Source organism: Calonectris borealis, chromosome 2, assembly GCF_964195595.1.
Source record: "Calonectris borealis chromosome 2, bCalBor7.hap1.2, whole genome shotgun sequence".
Classification (NCBI taxonomy): domain Eukaryota; kingdom Metazoa; phylum Chordata; class Aves; order Procellariiformes; family Procellariidae; genus Calonectris; species Calonectris borealis.
Genome location: NC_134313.1, coordinates 95,847,206 through 95,869,870, shown reverse-complemented (window position 1 = coordinate 95,869,870; position 22,665 = coordinate 95,847,206). Strand labels below are relative to the sequence as shown.

The window sequence follows — 22,665 nt, the reverse complement described above, 5'->3', positions numbered from 1 at the left end:
TAAACAGTCTTTTCAAGATATGACAACAAAGTTCCAAGGACCAAAATTCCATAGGCTTTCTAACAAATGTTATGGAGAGGCATGTATTAGAAAATACTGTTCTCAGTATCAGGCTGCTTATACCGTAAATAAGCAGTGGGCAGTTATAAGTAGTTTTGATTGGTTCTTATTTTTAATCAGTCTGCCTAATATTATCTGTAGGAGTAACCCTCTGTCTTCCACTTGCTGCCAAAAGCAAGGAATGGGCAAATACAAAAATAATTTCCCGAAAAAAAAAGGAACTGTAGATCCAGGTAAACCTGTTATTTGCAGTTTCACTGCCTGCTTTTTCTTGAAGATATCTGGGGAGTTTCCTCATTAATTGGTTATTTTGTTTGTCTTCATAAAATACTCCATCAGTTTTAATTTGTTTTTCCCCTGCACATTCATTTTTTCCTAACAGAAATTTTTCATAATCCTGCCTTTCTTCAGTCTAGTTAGGAGAAAGAGAAACATTGGTAATGGCTTGTAACACTTTGGATTATTTTTTAAATAGATTTGTAACTCACTCAAGTACAGCTCCAGAGCCGTTATTCAGAACAAAACAGCTAGAAAAAATTTCCAGCTGTTTCGTAAATGGCCTATAATGAAGGTAAATACAAACATCTGTGCCCTTCCTGGCCTTTCACCCTCTATCTCGCTGACATTCAGAAGGTCAAGTGGATCTTGCAAGCCCAGTTTTTATCTGCTAGGAGCTGTGTCTTGCTGACAGCTGCGGAGCATTTGCATGTCCCTCTGCGTACTGGTGGCAGAGCCCGAGTGCTTTTGGCCAGCTCCTATGGAAAGGAAGGTGTCTGTGTGTTAAAGTTAGTGCTTGTTTGTGGCGCTGGGTTATTACACAGCAGTTGGCGTGCTGTACGCTGGGAGCAGTGAGGCTGAAATGATTGTACTTGGCACCCGTGTTGTTTTTTGTCATATAAATGATCCGTGTCAGAGAGGTTGCGCTGGGGGGCGGCTCTCGTTAGCAGCTCGGGCTTCCTAGTCCTTGCTAAACAAGCCACCCACAAGCCGTATGGCAGCTCTGCTGAGGGGAAAGCCCTCTGTGGCGTTCCCTGCGCTGAGCTGTTTGGTTTTGGCCGGCGTGTTTTGTTTGAGGAATGCTCTACTTTATCCTGTGCAGAGAAACAGAGGTTGCTCCCTGCCTATATTTGGAATAAGTGCTAACCTCTCACTCCTAATTGTTATCTGTGCTGGGAAGTACCAGGGCAAGCCTCCATTTAGTGTGACATTAAATAAGGAAGAATTGGCAAAACCAGAAGAGCAAACAGGATTATTTTATACCACGTCTTCTGTTATAATCTCTTTTTTTTTTTCCTTCTGTGAACTGTCCTGTGCTATTGCAAAGAAGGAAGAACTAATTAAGCCAGTTGCTGAAAGTGTTTTGCCACCCACACTACTGAAGAGAACTCTTTGTTCAGAATTAGCTCTTACCAGCTGTGCTAAACCCAGTAATTTATCTTTGCCAAAAAAAAAGAAAAAAGTGCTGCTATAGTTTAGTCCAATTAAACAAGTTAATGTAAGCTATACCCTATATCCACACAAACACAGATAGCTCCTGCTCAAAAGCTGGAGGGTTTGCAAATAATTATTTTTTCCCTCGTTAATTCTTCTTAGTGTTTGTAAAAAGGGGTGGGCTGAGGAGCACTGGGAAATTAACTCATTTGTGTATGGAACTGGCTGAGCGTGAGCTCGCCAGCTGGAGAGCAGTTTGGTGGCAGGACACTGGCCTAAACTTGGGCAGGTTCAAGCGTGAGGGCTTGGATTCGTCTCGGTGCGGTGCTGCAAGCGGCGTTTGCCTCAGTGCCGAGAGGCAGGGGTGGCGGTCCCTGCCCCGGAGGAGCGGCTGTAGCAAAGACAGAATCCACTCGCCCTCACCCAGAGTATCGTCAGCAGGGACAGAGCGGTTCATGGTGTTTGCAGTTACGGCTCTGCGGAGACTGCTTAATAAAGTAGATCAGAGTCACGTTTTTCGACTGGGACGTTGTCTGGAAACTGAGCGGAACCAGAGAATTGATCTCAGGGTGTCCATGGTACAATGGATGGCAAGTGACCACTCACAGTCACAAACCTTGACTGAAATTCAACAAATCCATCCTCAGTCCTAAAACATCCATCCTCAGTCCTGCTCCCTACTCAGGTTTTTGAAGAGTGTAGACAGTCTGGGCAGTGCTTTTTTCCAGCTGAAATTCCAAATGCTGATGCCTTTGATTCCCAAAAGCTAAAGGGACTATGTCTGTTCCCCTGAGGGTGTGAGGACGAGGACGCTGTGTGTTTGTATGGCTTTCACTGGAACTCTTTGAAAAGAGGGGGAAAAAAAAGAAAAAAGCTCTTCGAAGCTTGGGTCACTTTCAGGTGTGGGATTTGGAGATGCTAAACCAAGAATGATGGCTGAGCAAGAAAAAAGAAATCCATGGATATCCTCCATCAGAGAAAGTCAGATAAACACGGAAATTATCTTTGTGATTCTGTCAGGAACAGATGACTGTAGTTTAGTAATCTGTTAGAATTTTGCCAAAAAAGGAAGTCTTGCTAATGCAGAAAAATAAAAACTCACTCCTTTCCTTATACACTTACAGATCAGCTAAACACTGCAATAGGGACTTGACATGTAAGTGTTTACATAGATGGGGGTGCTCCTTTCTGAGTGAAGATACAGATTGAATCAAAAACATCCAATACAAAATTTATCTTTGGAAATACAGATATATTTTCTAAAGATAAATTCAGTTAGTTATTTCTGCTCTTTCAAATTTAATTTTGTAATTTGAATGTGCACAGAGAAAAGCTCAGCTTGTAATCACATCTGAAGTGTGTGTAAGATAACATCGGTGCAGAGAAAGAGACATATTGGAACTTTAAAGTAAATTGTTCCTCATATAGAATTAAGTTTAATCCTTGCTTTTAGCCTTCTTGAAGGACAGGAAAAAAAAGAAGTTTCTCTGTGTCTTATGTCTTGGAAAAGTGTATATGTTACAGGATTGACTTTTTTTTCCCCCAAAAACGCTGAAAGGCCATGTTACTTTAAAATGGTGTTAAAGCACCTGGCAGATTTACAAAATGCAGTGTACCTGGTGCCATCCTGTAACCAGCACTAGGAATCTCGGTAAGGACAGTCTGGAGTCTTGAAACAGACGTATCGCCACCAAATAATTAAATGTGGCTAACATCCATTCATGTAAAAATTCAGCAACTCACTGTGTCTTTCACCTCCCAAAATATAGCTTCAGTAGCAGATAAAAATGCATTTTTTAAGTATTCTTGTGGCTCAAATACCATTAACAAAACAGAAAATTTAAATTGCTAGGTTAAACAGTGTTACAGTTCTGAGTCATCTGACCTTTTCCCCTTTACGTTTGGTGTTTTGGATAAGATTCAGAATAAATAAAAACACAAATCCAAGTTTATTTAATTAAATACTGTTTTGCCTTACCAGATGTACACAAGTATGTTCTGCTTGAAAGGAAAAATATTTGCCTTATTGCTGCATCTTTGTGTAGTGGGTGATTGTGCCAACCTGTCTTAATTGCTGCAATTTTCCTACTAGTTACAGTTAATTGTTTTGTTTAAGCAAGTAATCTAGGATCTGAGGTCTGAGAGTAATTATACCTCTCTGTACTTCTGCTACCTGCATATATACTTCCTGTAAAATATTGGGCAGGATCCTGCAAGGAGCGGTGTCCCCTCAGCTCCCACTGGAGAGTCCTCAAGCGTAATACGTGTTGTGTACTTGTGTACCGTTTGTTTCATGGAGTTATTACTGCAGGTGTACGTGCAGTCACATGCTTTGGTACTGCAGATACTGTGAAAACTTCTTGTTTATAAAAATCAAAGTGGAAGTGTAGTGAATGTGCGTGGGTGACTACCGTGGCATGTAAGGTACTAGAGGTGTGAACTCTGAATGGAAGCAAGCGCAGGCCCAGCTGGGATGACTGGCTTCAAAGGCAACAGGTAACCAAGGTTTTCCACGCTCCAAGCCAAACACATTTTCTAGAGCGATTTGCGTTGCCTTGTGCCACTACACTCACAGCATTTTCTTCATTGAAGAATGATCAACTTTGGCTGTTCTCACCATGCTGGGCTTGCACACTCCTGAACTACTTTTGATTTCGGTGAGCTCCCACATCTTCTCTGGCATGTTTCTTGTACATAGACCCTCAGATGCATTTTCCTAGAACTACAGCCAGCCAGTCTTGCTTTTCAGTCCTTAGTACTGTGGTACCTGCTGTCTCAAGATGTCTTGGCTCCTGAAGTTCAGCCTTTCCCAGTGCACGTACTTTGATGCCTTGCACTTACTTTATGTATCGTTCACTTAAAAATATGCTGAAGATAAAGCATGCAAGCTTTTCAAGGCTTTAGACAATCATCGTTTAGACAGGCAAATCTGAGTTAAAAACACAGAGAAAGTCCATGTGCCATTCGCTGTCTCTGGGACTTTCTCTAAGTTTGGGATAAAAATCAGAAATTTTGCATAAGTTTTCTGGAACTAGGGGGGAGGATAAATGTAGGTGGTGATGTATTAAAAAAAAGGAGAGGGGGGCACAGGTGGATAAGTAATTTTCTCAAAGACATTAACCTATAAACATGCCATATACATCCTTGTGTAACTGTTTTGCAACTCCTCCCAGCAGCCACGTTCCCCAGTTTACATTGAGAAGTAAGGCTAAAGTTGATTCTTTCAGTACATTGCATTTCTAGCAACTGACTTCAAATACAAATGTTGTAAAAGATGGTCTTTAAATTATGACTGTTGTCAAGCGTAAAGTGGCAGCTTATTTTAGTTCTCAGTAGTTCACAGTATGAAAGCTTATTAGTGCTACGAAATTACTTTATCACACTTCTCAGTAAGCATATTTATTATTTCTTTATTCCTGTCTATAAGGACTAAATTTTCTTCAGTGTTTCATTCCAAAAGTCTTTCACAGCTAGTGATCCAAGAGGACACTGAAGAGTGAAATATTTTCCTTTTATAATAACAATTTAGTCTTTGTATGTATTGTGAAGTTAGTTTATCTGTGATACACAAACATTACAGTATATTCCTGGACGTAGTGCAAAATGTGTGTTTTGTGCAGTGGCTGTTGCATTATACTACTGACAAAAGTAAGGCAGGCAGTCCCACTGGCTTTGATGAATTCTGCTTATGTAGTTGCTACAAAACATAGGGTCCTCTGTGAATGGTTTGGGCATTTACATACCAAATGTCTCAGCATTACTAGAGTACCTGTTATACCACACTCAGCACAATGTTATGCGGGTCTTTGTCTCTGTATTTTCAAGTACTAATGTTTTGGTTTCCTTTCCTTGCCACACTCAGCGTCTTAACTGAGTGATTTTTCTCTTCTGCATGCTATGTTGAGAAGAGATCAGCCTATATTAAGTTTCTCCCCTTCACCCACATGGGACTGACTGTTCAGAAGACCTGCTTCTTCTGTGTTTGGCTTTCTGAAGAGTTTGAGCTGCTCTGAGGAGGTAGATGTTTTATATGTAAATGAGCGAGAAAAGGCGAGATGCTGAAATACGTTAGCAGGTAACAAGTAGGAGGAGAGGCAGGGTGGGAGCCTGGAGATTGCCAGGGTGCTGAAAGCATGCAAAGATCACCCCGGGTCCGAGTTACCTCTGCAGGTCTGCTTCTTCCTTGGACGTGTGTTGTATCAAATCTTCGCCTGGCTGTTTCAGCCCAAAATCAGTCACTGCTCGCTTTCCTGTGACCCACCGTCTGACATCTTTGTAAGGTTACCTTCGCAGCAGCAGAGGGATGCTTCTTCCCCTTTGCAGCAGGCTGCTGCCCATGCCATCTGCTGTTGGGCCCTGCGTGCTTTTAAGATGGGGTTTTCCTTGTCAAGCCCCTTTTTTCTGTGGGCCAAGAGGCTGGCAGGAAATGAGAGAAGTGAAACAGTTTACTGAAGGACCACGTGATCTTGTCCACTTGGTTTTCCAATGTTTTTCTTTCTCTGTTGAGGACCATTACTTGTTATTTCAAGCCGTATCAAGTGTGTAGCTATTTGGAGCAAAGGCCGTGTCTGTCATGCCCATGTTGTCTGTAAGGATAGTAGCATGTTTGTGTAATTTTCTTAACTGAGAAATAACCAGCATTTAAAAAGAATGCCTTGCTATTGTAGATCATCATGTACAAATACACATGAATGTATATGCTTACAGTATTTTATGTGTTAATCATTGCTGGATTAGATATGATTCTCTGCTCTTTTCACTGAAGAGTATCTCTTCAGGGAGACCCACAGAATAAATTAATAGCAGCGTTAAATAAATATGTCATCCTGCTTCTGATAGGCTGAATAAAGGTGTACCAAGATACAGTACATATGGTTCTAACAAAATTACATAATTTATCATTATTAAGAGAAAGAACTTTCAGATAAATTCTCACCTATTAGCTGATTTACTTTACTTCACACCTTCCTACTTAATGAAAGCCAGACATGATAGCTATAAATTAATTTTTCCTGCCTTTTCAAAAGCTTCATGTAGCAGCAGCTGTAGAAGATGTTTTGGCACAAAGGAACAAAGAAAACAGCATTTGCAAAACACAGGCAGAACTAAAAAATACAATAGTTCCAACTTCTCAGCTCTATGCTTTCCTTCACTTCCTTTCCCATTCCTGTGTAGACAAATGGAATCACTAAAAATAAGGGAAATGTCTCCAAAATCATACAGTTTTTTCCATATTGATTCCAGCTCTGAAGAAGGAGCCAAATGCAGTTTTTCAACATTCTTTCCTAAGCAAAAATAACTAAGGCTGCTGCTACAGCATTTAATACCAACACAAAAATTTGGCAAAGCACTGAACAGTTATTGATGAGTTTTTGGTTCCATTCGAGTTTTTTGAGGTTTTTTTAAATTACTATGTACCACATTGGTGTGTTTATTATTGCGATACAAGATAATTTCAAAAATTGCTGTCCATATTAAGTTAAAAAACATTAAACTGTCTTTAGTTAATATGAAAAACATTTATGATAAAGTGTGCTGTATATAGCGTATCTGACTTTGGGCTTTAGTTAATATGAAAAACATTTGTGATAAAGTGTGCTGTGTATAGCTTATCTGACTTTGGGCATGGGAAAAAAGACAATGCTTCTTAAAAACAATAACCACTTCACTTACATTTGCAATAGGATTGCAAATTGGTTGGCATCGTCCAACAGGAAAGATAGTAGGTAAACAACTTACAACGCTGTTGCCGGCTCTTAAAAGTAATCATTATTCTTGTACATTTCTGTTCTTGTCAGCATTCACTTAATACGCATTTTATAATCACAGTGCAAGAAAATAGGAATGGGCAGCTTCTTCAGATGGTCTTAGAGGCCAAGATTAGCAGCAGTATATGTGATATGACTGCGGTGTCATCGGGGATTTTTCTTCCTAGTTAAGATTCAGCAGTGTGCCTGTGAGATATACCTGTCAATTTTGCAGGTGCAACAGGACAAACCAATCTGATTCAAAATAGATGTGTATGTGTGTGGTATAGATATACTAATAAACAGAACTTTTTCCTTTTTCTCCATAATAAAGAACCATGAAAATGCATATATTCATATGTGAACCCTGGCTGTAAGAAGGTAACCATGTCTTCCCTGCAAGCAAATTTGCAACAAAAGAGAGGCGACAGCTATGTTTATATCGAGATTGTTTCTTTAATGTATTTTTATATCTATTTAAGCATGTATATATATAACAGCCTACATATATTTTTCGTATATATAAATGTGTTTAATATGTAAAACCATCTGTAGTGCATCAACTTCAGTTATCATCTGCATTTCTTTAAGAAAAACAAGAAACATTTTTTACTTCTCCTGTGATGACCCTCTCAGGAAAGCAATTTTTAAATAATTGAGAGCTAAAGGAATTGCTGTCTTATGATGTTTTCATACTCCTATGCTGCGGTGGCACTTTTACGTGTTTGGGCCTTGTCTTTACCAATAAGGTGATTCTACGTAGAGTAAGAGCGTTGCACCATCTCCTGTTAGGCTGCTCCTGCTTTTGTCTGCCATCAAAAAATAAACAGTGGCATGAAAAAAATCCCTGGGGTTGGTTTGCCTTGAGGGCAGAAAATTGTTCCCTAGGGATTACTTCAGAAACTGTATTTAAATGAGAGGAGAGTTATTAAATAAACAAACACTGTTTGTTAATTTTGTTGTTTGTGTTACAAATGGGGTGAGACATAGAAGGGATGCTCCTCTGTACAACTCTTTTATTGACTTAGAAAGCTATGGTAAAAGTACCGTTACAAGGATCTGTAGTCCTATTGCATTGATTTACATAAAAACATAACCTGATAGCAATTAGGAAGATGATGTTTCTATGTGCTGGGGAACTCAGTCAAGATATGTCACTAGCTGTGCAAGGTGCTAAGATTCCTTCAAGGGCTGAGACCTAAATTGCTCTTTCCTTCTCATGTGTCCATCCTGCTAAGAGATATTACAAGCCAGATTTTTTGTCATTTTGACTTCGCATTTGTTTACTGAAGCTGTGGACATCCTTCTTCAGATCCACCTGTGAGGGTGTACACTCTGGCTGTACATTGCCACTTCCTTTGGGCCATCATCTTTCCTCAGGCCTGCCGCCTAGCTACTTACCTGAGTAATTTTAAGGCATTCACGTTGAAATTTGTCAGTGAGGCCCCACCCAAGGAGGGAGCTAGTAGTTCAGAGATTGTCAGGTTTGGCAGGAAGATAATGATGAGTAGTTCAGTGACAGTGAGAAAAAGTATCTTCGGCAGGGCTCAGCAGGATTTGTTAGAGCTCACAGGTTATTCACCACACAATTACAATTCTGTAAAGCCCGTGGGGAAAAGAGATGCCTGGCCACCTTTGTACTGCAGAGCCAACACAACTGAGGGAAAAATGTGGTCGTTATTAAGGTGGACAGACATTTTGAAAATATACAAGGAAAGACGCCATCATACTTTTCAGAGCAGAACCATGCACTCTAATGTGACCAAGGCAAATTAGAAAAATTCTTAAAACCTGGTCACCTTATTTTCAGCCCTGCAGAAATAGGAGCAGTCACTTCTACCTCAACTCTGAGCTGCAAAGTAAAATCTTCATATGGATAAAAACCACAGGACATACCACATACCTTCAAAAGCTGAAGAAGATCTTCTAGTAGTATTTTGCAGACAGTGGCAATGGGTCTGCAGTGGCTGTGTCAGATAGGAAGGCAGCCCCTAGGATTCAGGCCACCTCCCAGTTCACCACTGTCCCACTGCAGTTGTCTCTCCTGCGTGGCTTGGCGTGGAAGCTACAGATAACCTGCTCGCCAGCCACAGGTATCCCTGAGAGTCAGGCACTGGCCAGCCGTAGACCGTGTGAGAGCTCAGAGTTCAGAGCTGGCAAATTGACTGGATTTGTTGAATTTTTAGCGTGATAGCATGTCCTTCTAATGTCTTCAGGACATTCTTTTCAATATTTAATTCTACTTCTTTAATTCTTCTTACTTAATTCTACTATTTAATTCTTACTGCACCTCCCCATACACATCTCTGATATTCTGTTATCTGGGGAAAACCTCTCCTACTTGTTTTTTTCCCAATAGCAGTGAAAGATTCCACGAAGTGGCTTCTCCCCATGATTGCTGCTGCCAGCCATGAGCGAGGAAAAGTACTGTTTCCATATGAACACACAAACACCTAATAACCAGAGAATAGTTGAGTTACAGGATGGACTAGTGCTTACTGTTCAATAATTTCTTTTTCCCCATTTGTTGTCTCACTTACATCTGCTGATAAATCCCATTCTGAAACCCTAAGTCTTGTCTTGGATTCAGATGGAAGACAAGATTAAGTTTTTCAAGTTCACAGGTAAAAGCTGACTATATAGGCTTGTACTAAATCTTTGAACATGGACAATTTGTCAGGTTTTGAGGGTTGGACTTGTCAGACTTATTTTTGAAGTACATAATTTTGCAGGCAGAATTTAAACATCGAATAATTCAGTAAGATCTGAAAAGCAGCCTTTATATTTCTATTTATTGTCTTCTCCTGATGACAAAGTGGTTCTTTATTGTGCATTCTTTCCTGCAGAATTTAATTGCCGTGTGTTACCTTACAGAGGTAAAAAAAATTCTGGGTAACAAAGTTGCTGAGCAAAAATGGCAGAGCCTTTTTCCACAAAAGCTTCCTGTGATTAATGAAAATACCCTGACACTGACCTCTGCACTGGCTTCCAGCCACCTACCAGAAGAGTAAATGGCATGCGGCGTACAAGCTACAAACACACATGATGAAAAAGGAACACAACAGATAGCCACTTAAGTCTTTAATTTGGGAGAATGATCCACAGCAATGCTTGCTGCGTAAGTGCTTTCTTTAGACTTGGTGTCGGCGAAGACACCGTAAGAACGCTGTTTTGATTCCGAGGGTTAATGAGTGTCAGTGTGTAAATACCAGTGCAGTCCTTCTGCTGAGGCAGTGGATGTTTATAGATGTGAATTTTTCAGCAGCTATAAACGGAAGGTCTATTTGTTTTGTCTGAAGTGCATGGGAAAGGCTTGATCATAATGTTAGAAATTCAAGGCTAACAGTTTAAAAAAATCCTTACGTTTCAAAGTTCAGCGTAGAATGTCATGGCATAGCTTCTGGAAGGGAGGCACCAGAGCAGGCAAGCTGCCCCAGACAGCACAGCACTGGTGGCTGTGCGCTCGCTGAAATGCCTGCACGCCTGTCGTTTGCTAAGGAAGCAGCTCAACAGGCACGTCTGTGATTTTATTGCGTTCAAGTCAAGAGGTACAGCAGTAGATAATATCACCTTTTGGCACAGGGACAGCAAACAACAGCTCGTACCTTTCTCCTACAAAGCCATCTGCCCCGGCTGAATATGATTGACTGAGAAGTCACGTACTCAGCCTCATCTATCTCCCCAGTTGGTGGAGAAAAAAAAATGCAATTCAGGTTTCAGCATTTTTGTAATCCCTCTGAGCCTCCCATTAAATTTGCTGTACTGTGTGGGAAAGGATTAAAGATTCTTTGGGCTCCAAAACACAGTATACAAAAATTAAGTACTACAGCATGGTTTGTGGTAAGGCAGCAAATAAAGTGTATAGCCTGCCACATAACCCAGAGCAGGGGGTTCTCTTTGATAAGTAACACTTGTTGACAGCTTAAAATTTCTGTTGGTAACACATGCCACAGTTGTGTACGGCCTTTGTTTTAAGTATTCTGTATGCAAGATACTTCATAAGTAATTTTTAAAATAATCAGAGTTGTTCATATGCTGTTACTGACTTAGTTCTCAGTGCCAAAAGAGGGGAATATTTGCTGGCAAGGAGAACTTCTGTTCCTTTAAGAATGGCTCATAAATCCTCCCTTGTAATAAATATTTCAAGATTAAAATCAATGCGCTACAAGTTTCAGACAAGGCTGTTTATCAAGATGAAATAGTTCATTTCCTAAAAGGCAATATTATTTACATTTTATGTGAGTGTGGGCATCAATGAGAAATTTTTATTTAAGAGCTGCCAGGATTTTTTCTCCTCAAAAATGGTAAATGAAAAATGCTGAAAAATTTCTTTCCCTAATTTTTTACTGCTTTGAGAGTGTGACTTGCTCTCAGGCTTAGTTTGTGCAGTATTAAATTCTACTAAATGTATTATCCTTAGTATAATTAAGCATCTAGTCTTTTTTGTCTTAATTCCGTAATAATTAAATATATGAACGTTTTTGGGGGGGGTTTTTTGAAAAGCACACAGAGCTACTGTATACCCAGGCCTTGGGGAGAACATAGGGTTGAGAAAGGGCAGATAGATATTAAAAATTAGACTCCAAAATTCATACTTTTAAAATAAATGTTGTCTTCTCATGCTTGCATTAGACTATTTGCATGAAACTTCTTCCTTCCATATCTCAACTGTTAAGCGAAGAGCTGTGCGTGACTATCGCCAACTGTGCATCTGACTACAATTTACCAATGTTACGATGCAGACTAGAAAGTACTAAAGAACAAGAAGAATCAAAGCATCAATGTTGCAGTTTTGTCATTTTTCGTTTCCTCATTGCACTAGAAAGCACAAATACATGAGGTGTGAATACCATCTCATGAACCAGGGGTCAGTTCCAGTCTGTGTAAAATGTTACTGCTGAACTAACTGTGTAACTGTTTTCACTATTTGTAAGGCAAATTAAATTAGTGTTCCAAAGGAACTGGAAAACAATACCATACCATGCAATTTATATCTAGGCTCTCCACCCAAAAAAGCATAGTAAGAAATATCTGCTGACTATATCCATCTTTTTATTTTTCATTATATTCATGTTTTCATTTTTCTAAACATACAGCCTGTTTGCTTTTCCTCTGTAGTAACTTCTAATGTTAACTTTTAATATGAGCCTTTGAACAGTATTCCTCAATGTCATTATTTCATTTATGTATGCAGATATTTTATGTATTGGTTATTTTTCTTAAGGTCTAGACTGATAACAGTATTATATATTTAAAAAAAATGCTTATAGAAAGAAAAATGTCATTATGAAAAAGCTTAATATATGGGCTACTCAGTTCTTGGTTTGTTTTTAATCTCTCTTGTGAAGCTGAAATTATGGACTGCTTACTTTCCAGTTTCAGCTTTCTGATATTTTGGTTTGATTTCAGGTTACTATTGGCCAACTGTATTCCACGCAGAAATTGATTATTGAGAGTCCAGGAAACACATAGCTATGAGAAGACTCTGATCCTGAAGCAACACTGGACCATCTTCAGCATCCTACAGTGCCACATACAGATGCGTAAACTCACTGCACATGTCTGAGCTTTTGTGTTCAGCAAAAGAAAAGCCTGAGAGACTCAGTTTTTGGCAACCAAAGTACTATTTTCTAATGGTTCACATGTTCTAGAATATATTGCTGTGATTTATAATAGCATGTAAGGTAGTTGTGAAATGTTTGCTTGAATGTCCCGTGTGATTAAATAGTTCCTGCCCTACTTTGACAATAAAACTTCATTAAGCTACCTGTAACCAGATGCGTTATTCTGCTGCTGACCTTTTCTTTCAATAAGCATGAAAGATGTGTTAGATTTAAAACCCCTCACCCAGTTACTAATTTCTTATTGATCCAGTTTCATTTAAAAATATACAGCATCTGATTTAAATGACTAAATGCATAGTTCATTTTAAATATTAAAACCAGAGATGAACAGAGTTCTCATCTCCTGGACCTTGATACTTACAAATATCACAAGCTGCATTGTGTGGTTTCTTTAAAGAGCATCCCTTGACATTTCAGGAGATGACATAAAAATTTCACAAGTTCTTTCTTTAGTTTCCAAGAGTTAATAACCAGCCTCATCCTACTTTTAACAATTAACAACAGATCAGAATAGCAGAATGTAAGACTTGCATCACCAAGGCTTGGGAGCTTTAAAATATATTTTCACCACTGAGTCCTTTTCTAAATTTCTTGAGGTGCAGCTAGTAGCAGAAAACACCACATCACTTTCACAAAGCTCCTGAATTTTGCAGGAGAAAAAGAACCTAACTACGACAATAACTCAAGTGCTCTAAGTCATGAATTGGCAGAAAGCTTTGCCTAGCAAAAGCGGAACACTCAGTATAGCGTTTTATTGCTTATTATTAAATCTGTAGAATAATCAACACTTTTAAGCCAATATGTTAAAAAAAAGGCAAGCAAAAATATTTATCAGGTTCTGTTCAAGTCATTGCTGTGCTTGATTTTTTTTTCTATTAGAAATTTGCAGAAAAATTAAGCAATGCAAAGCTTTTTTAATGGCATACAGAAAAAAGCTTCCTTTTTTTGCAGGGTATTGTTGTGGGGTTTTTTAAGAAGAGAAACAGAAACTCAAAACTAGTTCCATGACAATGTGGCCTTTAAAAACCTCCCCTTATTTTTCTTGCTTCCCAAAATTCATCTTTGTTTAGAACTTGTATTGTTTTGCATTGCTCATGCTGTGTGGTAACATTATTAAAGCAGAGGATGGACAAAGTGTCTAATGTAGAACAAACTCCCATTCCTCACTACCATTTCAAGTGTATTTTATAATTTTGTACAGTTAGATTGAAATGTATAGTAATGCATTCCATTAACAATATAGTGTACAGAATGAGATACTGTGACTATCGGAGACTACAAACAGCCTCCATTCTCACTTTCAAATAAAAGGCAAATACAGTAATAATTCTCCTCGTATTAGGTGTATAAGTATTGCAATGTAAATTGCTTTTAGTGAACATTTTATTAAAATGGAATTTAATTATTCTAATAGGTAGAATACATTAGATTCTGTATTTTAAATCTCCACATTCACAACTGGATAATTAAGTGCACTTAATGGTGAAAGCATAGGGGAAGAAAGGTTTGATTACTGTTGAGCTTCCAGTGAAAGAAATGTAATAACACCTTACACTTTTAGAGGACACGGGCTTGGAAGGGCTGCCAGTTTTATACTCTAAGGAACTTGGTCCCTAAAACATTACATGCAAAATCCTTGTTTAAAACAGCTTAATTACTGGAACAAGCACTGCATACCATTTCAAGATTTGAGAATGTATGCTAGGAAACAAGATAAACATGCTTATAAATAGTGTAGCCCTAATTTATAAAGAGGGACAACTCCATCGGTAACATTTTTACTATTTAAATCTAAGTTTTCACCATGTTTACAAAAAAATAAGAGTTTGTTTTCAAAGAGACCCTTTAAATACATAATCATTTCTTCAAAAATACCTGTACCTTTCCAGTGAAGTTCCTTATTGTTTAGTTTCCACCAAGAATACAGATGTAGATGGTACATGCTGTCTTATAGGCATGCAGTCATGGGAATGTGAAATTTCCTGTTAATTCCCTTAAAAATATGAAGGAGATTTCTTCTCCACTACTGCCTGAAAATTCTGTTGTTAAGTTTTGGCAGTAGATACAACACTACTGCTCTCCTAATTCATGCCATCTGCTCCTACTTTCTGTCTCAAGGTTACCACTCAGATTCTCTCTCCCTTAGCCATTTATAGCTGCAAAGGGGCACTAGTAACCTTCAGGATATATTCTACAGAGAGGACCCATCAAGGAGAATATAAATAAAATTCAGGCTCTGTAATCTCCCTCTCTCCAATCTGTAGTGCAGAGGTTAAGCCAGCTCACTTTCTCAGTCAAGGGAAAATTAGTTCTTCTTGCAAATTAACCATCGGCTTACCATACAGTATTTATACATCACTTATTAGAAGTAATGTAAGAAAACTGCTGCTAAGGACCAAAAGCCTGTGTAATACTATCTAACTTGTTAACAAAAGTACAAAGCTAGCAAAGGTATTAGCATTCACTACTCAAACCCCACACAATCACTGCATTTTAGATGTCCGTTCCCTCTCAGTTTCAGATTCCTTTCCTCACCAACACACATGTAAGTACACCCTCTGTTAGTGTTAGTTATGTGCCTATCGGTTGTGTGTGATTGTAAAATACCTAGAAATACTTTCTTTCCTTTCCTAATATCCACTTTAAGTAATTTTGTCATAATACACAGTTCTGTTTAAAAACATAGCTTATCAAATGCTTTATCATTAAAATCCTACAAACTACGGAAGGAAAATACTTAGAAACCACATCTGGATTAGGAAGTCCAGCGCAGAAATAATATTTGTAGGCTGGGATGACTTTAGTATTATGTTTGTATCCACTTGCCCTGTTCTTACTCTTGGCTAGGGATATGCTCATCGTCACTGATGGAGACAGCGTACTGGAGAGCTGGCGCTGTGGTCCAGCCTCGGAGTTGCTGTGCTCTTACGGCTGCACCTTCTCTGCTTCACCAGTTCCGTTTACGTTGCAATACTCATTAAATCTCTCTTGGCACGCTGTCAGGAGCTTTGTTGGATTTTGTGAAACCAGTGTAAACAACAGGAATAGTTAAAACACAAAGGAATGATCCCATGACTTATGTACAATGTCTACTGTTACAAAAAGTATATCCTTTTTTCTTAGAATAGAAGGGAGCGCAATAAATATCTTTACTAAAGCTACAATGTCTTAGCAAAACAAGCTTGCTTTTGTATTATATTAAAAATGTTTGTCTGTTCCTGATCTCAACATTTTAGCAAACTATTAACCTCAGCACTATGCACCAAAATTTGAACGTTTACATACACTGAAGTTTGTCATGACTTTTACAGTATAAACTTGGAAATAGCGCTCTGAAAGAAAAAAAAAAGTCATTTGTTTAATGTTAGTAGCTGTTTAAAGGACAGGCATTTCTGTTGTGTGTTACAGCTTCTCAGGAGATTTTACTGCAGTTGAAAGCTGAGTTTCAAAATGCCCAGATATATCAGAGGTACAGCTGTGCTGGAGGAAAGCAACCCAAGAGAGTAGCATGTGAACACTTTACATACAATGTTCAAATTTTAACTTACGACTCACATTTCTAGAAAGGTATTTCCATATAGAACTTCACCAAGTTTCTAGGCATTAAAAGCATTACTTTCAGCCTCTAATGTCAGCAGGTAGAAGAATAACTTTATGGAGAAGCACCAGCCCCTCAACTTTCTTCCTGTAATGCAACATAAATGCATCTCTCCAGATATCCAGCAAGTACCATACGTACACATAAACAGAGCCATGAAAGAGCTGTGCACTGACTGTTTTCCTGAGTTTTCCATCATGATCTACAGTGAAATCCTGGCATTATTCAAGTCAGGGGTATACTGATCGCTTTGTTCCACGGTTCTTAACGCAAGCATAATTATTTCGTACTCTTAGGAATGTTTTGCTTGATGACCTTTATAAAAAAAGAAGGAAGGTGTGTAGCTCTTTTACTGAGCGTTTACTTTCCTGCTTTTTCTTTTTTCAGTATTTTAGAACATAAGAATAGTGCATGAGCCCTTAATGTGGAAGCAGGAAAAAAGAGAGAGAAGCCAAAAACTCTTCCAACGCTGTGTATTTTCTACAACTGCAAGAGGAAAAAATTTAGAACTCTCAAACCTGTTTCACAAATATATGCACCATCAAAGGATTCTGCAGCTTACACAGGAAATTAAATATCATCAATGTGCTGCAAGCGATGCTTCTTTCTAAACTACTTACCTTTTTTACTGTTAAGTCCAATATCTACTGAAGCTTTACGAGAGGGGGAAGTGATGGTAAGTAGTGCATTCAAATGACTACTCTTCTGTGTTCAGGGTAAGAGAACTATGGAGACCTGTGAAGAATGTACAGGCTTTCTATTGAAAGAGTGCACCACATAAATATTTATACCGGTCTTTGGCAATATGCTAATCCAAGGCAAGTAATTTTCCCTCTCTTAAAAAGAATCATGAAAAACAATTAAGGTGATTTAATTACTGCCACCCATAGACAGCAGATTTTGAACTCCTGACAGATGAACATTCATCACAGTGCCATGTTATCCTAACCCCATAACACAAGACTCTGAACAGAATAGACAATTAAACCTAGATCATTTCCCCTACCTTCCTGCAGTACTCTGGGCGGGATCCAAATCCCAGGGAAGCCAATGGGAGCAGAAGCCAGGCTTTTCAAGTTCTGACTGAAAACCCTGGCTTCAAATAAAACAGAAGTAGTTTGCATGCAAGTTTGCAGTTCTTCGTGACGCCAGAGTAAATTTAGCTTCACAGTCCTTTTCTGAATCATTTAAATCTGAATTTAAACGTAAGTGTAAGCCGCAAAAAATTGCTTAAGGAAGATTTAACTTTGATGTCCTTCACAGTTACCCTCTATACAGGTTCAACTACATTAAACTTTTTGGTTTTATATACACCTATAAAACCATTTGGCAGCTATTTCTCCCCTAAGCCCTTAATCCATGGGGAAAAAAAAAACAGAAATCTGCATAAAACGAAAATCTTTGGAGCTGGAATTTTTCCAAAAGTGCTAACAAATCTTCATCATTTCTTACTTCTTAAGTTAGGGGAGGGAGGGTGTTTATGAGCACATCCTCCAAAAGTTATGCTCTGAATCTCTATAAAATACTACATTAACAGTAATGCAACCAAACAAGAAGAGTGCTTCACTTAACGTTTTACTCTATTGGGCCTTTTGATTTTATAGAATTAGGACTATTTCATTTTGAATATATTTCTTTGAGAATAAAGTTGCAATTATGCCATGTATCGCAACCTACGACCACGAGCAGCAGCCCTGTGCTTTGCTGATGCAGGCTTGCGAGCATTCGGTACGCACATGGTCCAGTTCTGATTTTTACACTGCTGCCCGATGTAATCTTTGGTAAGGCCTTGCATTGCTGCAGCCCTCAGTAACCTCATCTATGAAAACACAGAGAAATGTGTGTAGGCAGTCTTTGAAACCTGCTTTGGAAATCTATGCTTCTATAACATCGTAGAAGTACAAAAATGTACTATCTATTAAAAAGTGAGTATGTTGGATTCTTGTCTGAGAGAGGTTCCCCCTTTTCTTTCACAAAAAGTAATTCTTAACAATAAATAAAAGCACTTTACCTCTTATCAAAACACAAAAATGTTGTGCTTTAATTATCACAATTTGCATGATTTTAGATTGCCACCAATTTTCTGAAGCACTCAAAAGCATTTTGCTGCTTAGTTTCAGCAAATACTTTCTTGTGTTTTGAATTTCAGATCACACATCTGAAGAGAACACATTTTCTGGATGTGTATGTCTCACACCCCTTGCCCACAGTTTACAGCGTACCAGAGAACATTTCTAGCCCTCTATCAAGCGCAGCTAGGTGAGATTCTTCAAGGTACCAGCTCTGCACCTCTGCCCAGACACAGCCATCAGAATATGGCTACTCCTTTAAATTCTGTTTAAGGAGAGATCCCTCCCCTCCCATTTTTTTTGGCAAAATTTCCTTCTTCTCTGAAGCAGTTAAGGAATGGGCTCCAGAAGCTCCAAATATTACATTGTACTTAAATGAAGAATCAATCTATCTTAATGCTGTTAGCATCACATATCAGCTTAAGAGCATGCCATTTCATTGACACAACTATCTGAAGAAAGGCTAATTCATACCAGATTATTCCATGTAATGCCCTGTAATCCACGATAGTTTTAAAACAAACTTGTGTAGGGAAGTAGTAGAGTTCACTATTCTCCCTTAAAACCTTTCATGCTTTTGGTGAGAGTTTACGTCTAACTTGGAAAACAACAGTAAGCACTTCTTTCTGTTTGCCCGCATGGAGCTTTTACTCTGTGCATTTTCAAAGCCATTATTCTGAGCACAGATGGGTACCATTCTAACAGCAAGATGGTTTCTGAAGGAATTAAACACAGCTTTATATTTGGCTGTATTCTCACGCTGTGGTTTATGTGCAGGGGTTTTTTTTGGGGGGGAGCAGCAGTGCACATGTTTGCAAAACTGCAGGAACTTTAGTCTGAAGCTCCCTCTGCTTCACGTCTTTTCCCCAGTAAGCCCCCTGCTTCTATCTCCGATTTTGCACCAGCTCTCTGAAGAGGCAGGTTATCTGAAGACTTATTTTCAAGTACGGGGAATTTTATAGAGGTGCAAATTTTTCCAAGGTGCTTATAACGGGCTTTAAGATGTTTTATATCTTCAGAGGAAATGAAGACCTGAGAAAACTCACAGGATGCTCTGCTTTAAAAAGGAAAATAATCTCCCAAGGTCTTGCTGAAGAATTTACATCCATGTCAGAACATTTTCTGCATTCTGACAATGTCTTATCTACTTATTCTTTCATCCAAAAAATTAACCTGAATTTTGAGATACTGTATCAGAAGAAAACAAATAGAGTCAAAGCCACAGAAGAGCCAGAACAAAATTCGACCAAAATCTATTTTCCACCCGTGCTAGTAAAGCTTCCTCACATCACAGCTCTGCACAAGATGCCTGTTACAGGAGCATACATGTACTTACAGGGTGATTTGCCTTGTGGCTCTGGCAGGACCACCGTCGTTTTCAGCTATAGCCCTAAATGCCTCTTACGGACAGCCAATGCCCCGGTGATCCTGAGGCACGCTAACAGCTCGAGCCCCTCTGCACCGCACACGCTAGGGTAGGGGCACAACCAGGTTGCAAAACTAAGAAGTATCCTGTTACGTTTTGCCATCCAGAAAAAAAAAATTGGTAATGGTGAGCTTTTTAACTTTTTTAAAGCTTTTTTTATTCTTACAAACCCATTTTCATTGGTACTTTTTGCTTCATTTCAGGACTTGGGACACCAGTAGCAGTCAACCTCTAGGCTTGCAATGCAAGAGTGAAGACTATAGAAATCATTTCAAGTGTCCAGCGCTATATGAAGTCCAACGGTGTGCTCAATAAGCCCCTTGCCCAACAACATACAAATACTGAAAAAGATGTAGCAAAATAAGCTGAATAAATTATAAATACTTGAGAAATGTGGTGCAAAATTTAACAAAAGGAGAGCTGAACTAAGGCACTTGTTTTCATTCATTAGAGGACACCCTCTCGATACCGCATCATCACTCCTCAGTCAGAAGGTCATCCAAATCAGTTGCTGCTCCCCAAATCTGAAAATACAGAACTGTGTGTGAGACAGACACCATCTTTTACTTTACAGTGCTCAAAGGTGTTACCAAAGTTCTCCTGATAAACCCAGCATCAGCAAATATTTTAACTCCTCCTTTGTCCCTGTCTTAGACTTGTCAATTGTGTGAAAAGAAGTCACCAGTCTATTTGAAACAAAAACATTTCTGCAGAAGTCCCTGTTGGCTGCTATTAGCCAGACGGGATCTACACACAAGCCTGGGGAAGGCAGGAAGCAGTATCGAAGTGTGCTGAATGACAAAAACCAGAGCAGCCCAGTCCAGCCCCAAAACAGACTGCCTGTTGTTCAGAGCCGCCACAGGCACGGCAAAGGTAGGACGGGCACGCAAGTCTGTCATGAGTTTGACAGGTGCTCACAACAGTGAATCGTATTGTTACGGAGTCCATTGAACTAAAAAATAAAAAAAGACAAAGCACACTATTGCTGTCGCAGTATTCTGTCTTTGAAATGGATGTGAGAACGGGAAAACAGGGATGGGATGCTAAGTTGAATCTCTAGAGAACACGCCATTGAGTTTTCACACAAGTGCTCCATGCATCTCTGACTAAGGGGGTGAGTGAAGTCAAGCCCAAATCAAGACCTCAAAAATTCACTTCAAGAGGGGAAAAGCAAAGCCCACGCTACTCAGTCTCCTTGTTCTCTCCAAAAAAAAAGGAAAACCATTCCACAAGCCACAGCAACGTGAGCCTATGCACATCCATGTTTTGCTGGCGAAACCGAAGCGCCCGCTTGAAAACCACCAGATTTCGGGCAGTCTCCGGGACGGGTGCCTCGGCGCGCTGGCTGTCGCCCTCCCGAGACGGGTCTGGGGGTGCGGGGCCGCGGCCGCCCCCCCCCGCCCCGCCGGGCTCCCCTCGCCGGGCCGGCATCAGTAGCGGGGGGCGGCGGGGAGCGGCGGGCCGCCGGCGGCGGCGGGGGGCGCGGGGCCACCCCCGGGGGAGCCGTAGCACCGCAGTGTGTAGTTGCGGCCGCCGTTGTTGTCCCAGTACTCGCCCTGCGGGCTGCGGTAGCGGATGGCGAAGTGGAGGGACGAGCCCTCCCGCAGGCTCGGCGGGACGCACAGGGTGAAGCTGTAGCGCTCGGCCGGCGGGTCGCCGGCGGCCGCCGGGGCCGGGGGCAGGGGGGCGGCGGGAACGTCCAGGAAGGAGAGCCACTCGTTGAAGGTGTAGCGCACCGTCACCTCCTTGGGGCCGGGGCAGCCCAGCACCCGCACCGTGCCCCGCACGTCGGCGGGCGCCGGGGGCCGCCCCAGCCGCTCCAGGCAGACGCGCTGCCGCAGCAGCAGCTCGGCGCTGGGCTCCCCGCCGTCGGGGAAGGCGGGCACCAGGCGCAGGGCGGGCGGCGGGGGGTCCTCCCCGGGCGGCGGTGGGTCCCGCTCCTCGCCAGGCTGGCTCTGCAGGCGGGACAGCGCGGCGGGCGGCACTTGCGGCTCCTCGGCGTCGCTGAAGTGCTTGACGCTGGCGAGGCTCAGCCCCAGCGAGTCGGCGAACTGCACCCGCTTCTTGCACTTGCTGCAACAGTCGTCGCCCGCCGCCGCTTCCTCCTCCTCCTCCTCCTCCTCTTCCTCCTCCTCCTCCCGCCGCTCGCCGGGGCCGGGGGACGGCGGCCGCCCGCAGCGGCGCAGCTCCAGCAGCAGCAGCCGCTCCCCCGCCGCCTCCCGCTTGGCGTCGCGGCGCACCGTCGGGGCCGCGCCGCGGAGCCGCCGCTCCTCCGCCGCCAGCTCCTGCCGCGGGCGTGCGGGGCTCGCCATGGCGGGGCGCCCCGCTGGGCCCGTCCCGGCCGTCCCTGTGGCGGCAGGCGGACGGGCCGGCACCGCTTTATCCGGCGCCCCCGCCGCAGGCCCCGGGCCCGGAGCCTCCCCTCGGGGCTGGGGCGGCCGCGGCGCTGCGGGCGGGGGCGGGACCTCCCGGGCCGGGCAATACGGAAACAGCAGCGGCCGCGACGGGCGGCCCCGCACGTCCTCCCGCCCGCAGCCCGCCGCCGGCGGCCGCCGTCAGCGCGGCGCGGAGGAGAGAGCTGAGAGCAACGCTGCCCGCCGCGCTGGGGGCTCTGGAGGAGAGACGGGGGGAAAGGGCAGGCGCGCCCGCGGAGCCAGCCGTGCCTGCGGGTGTCCCCCCGCTGCTACCGCGGCCCCGCGCCCGCTTCGCC

The 22,665-nt window shown here is 41.6% G+C and overlaps 2 protein-coding genes across 12 annotated transcripts in view; one reads left to right on the top strand and one right to left on the bottom strand.

Annotated features, from left to right (window-relative positions):
* LYRM4 (LYR motif containing 4) overlaps positions 1-13,011 on the top strand; it is a 90,820-nt gene extending 77,809 nt beyond the window's left edge. For 10 of the 11 annotated variants that reach the window (XR_012672472.1, XR_012672474.1, XR_012672476.1 and 7 more), the window contains one exon: positions 12,648-13,011. Coding sequence is in view for 3 of the 11 variants with exons in the window: in XM_075142628.1 (XP_074998729.1) it covers positions 12,648-12,710 (63 nt within the window). In the remaining 8 variants the exon portion in view is untranslated. Of the gene's footprint in view, positions 1-10,112; positions 10,357-12,647 lie in introns of all 11 variants that reach the window. The other variant, XR_012672475.1, reaches the window with a different exon arrangement.
* An 8,296-nt stretch (positions 13,012-21,307) lies between these two features.
* Positions 21,308-22,267, bottom strand: PPP1R3G (protein phosphatase 1 regulatory subunit 3G). Its single transcript, XM_075142617.1, has one exon. The coding sequence runs from the start codon at positions 22,265-22,267 to the stop codon at positions 21,386-21,388; it is 882 nt and encodes a 293-aa protein (XP_074998718.1). The 3' UTR covers positions 21,308-21,385.
* Between the last annotated feature and the right edge of the window lie 398 nt (positions 22,268-22,665).

Coding starts and splice junctions, on each gene's coding strand:
- PPP1R3G (XM_075142617.1), bottom strand. CDS start 22,267: ATGGCGAGCCCCGCACGCCCGCGGCAGGAGCTGGCGGCGGAGGAGCGG.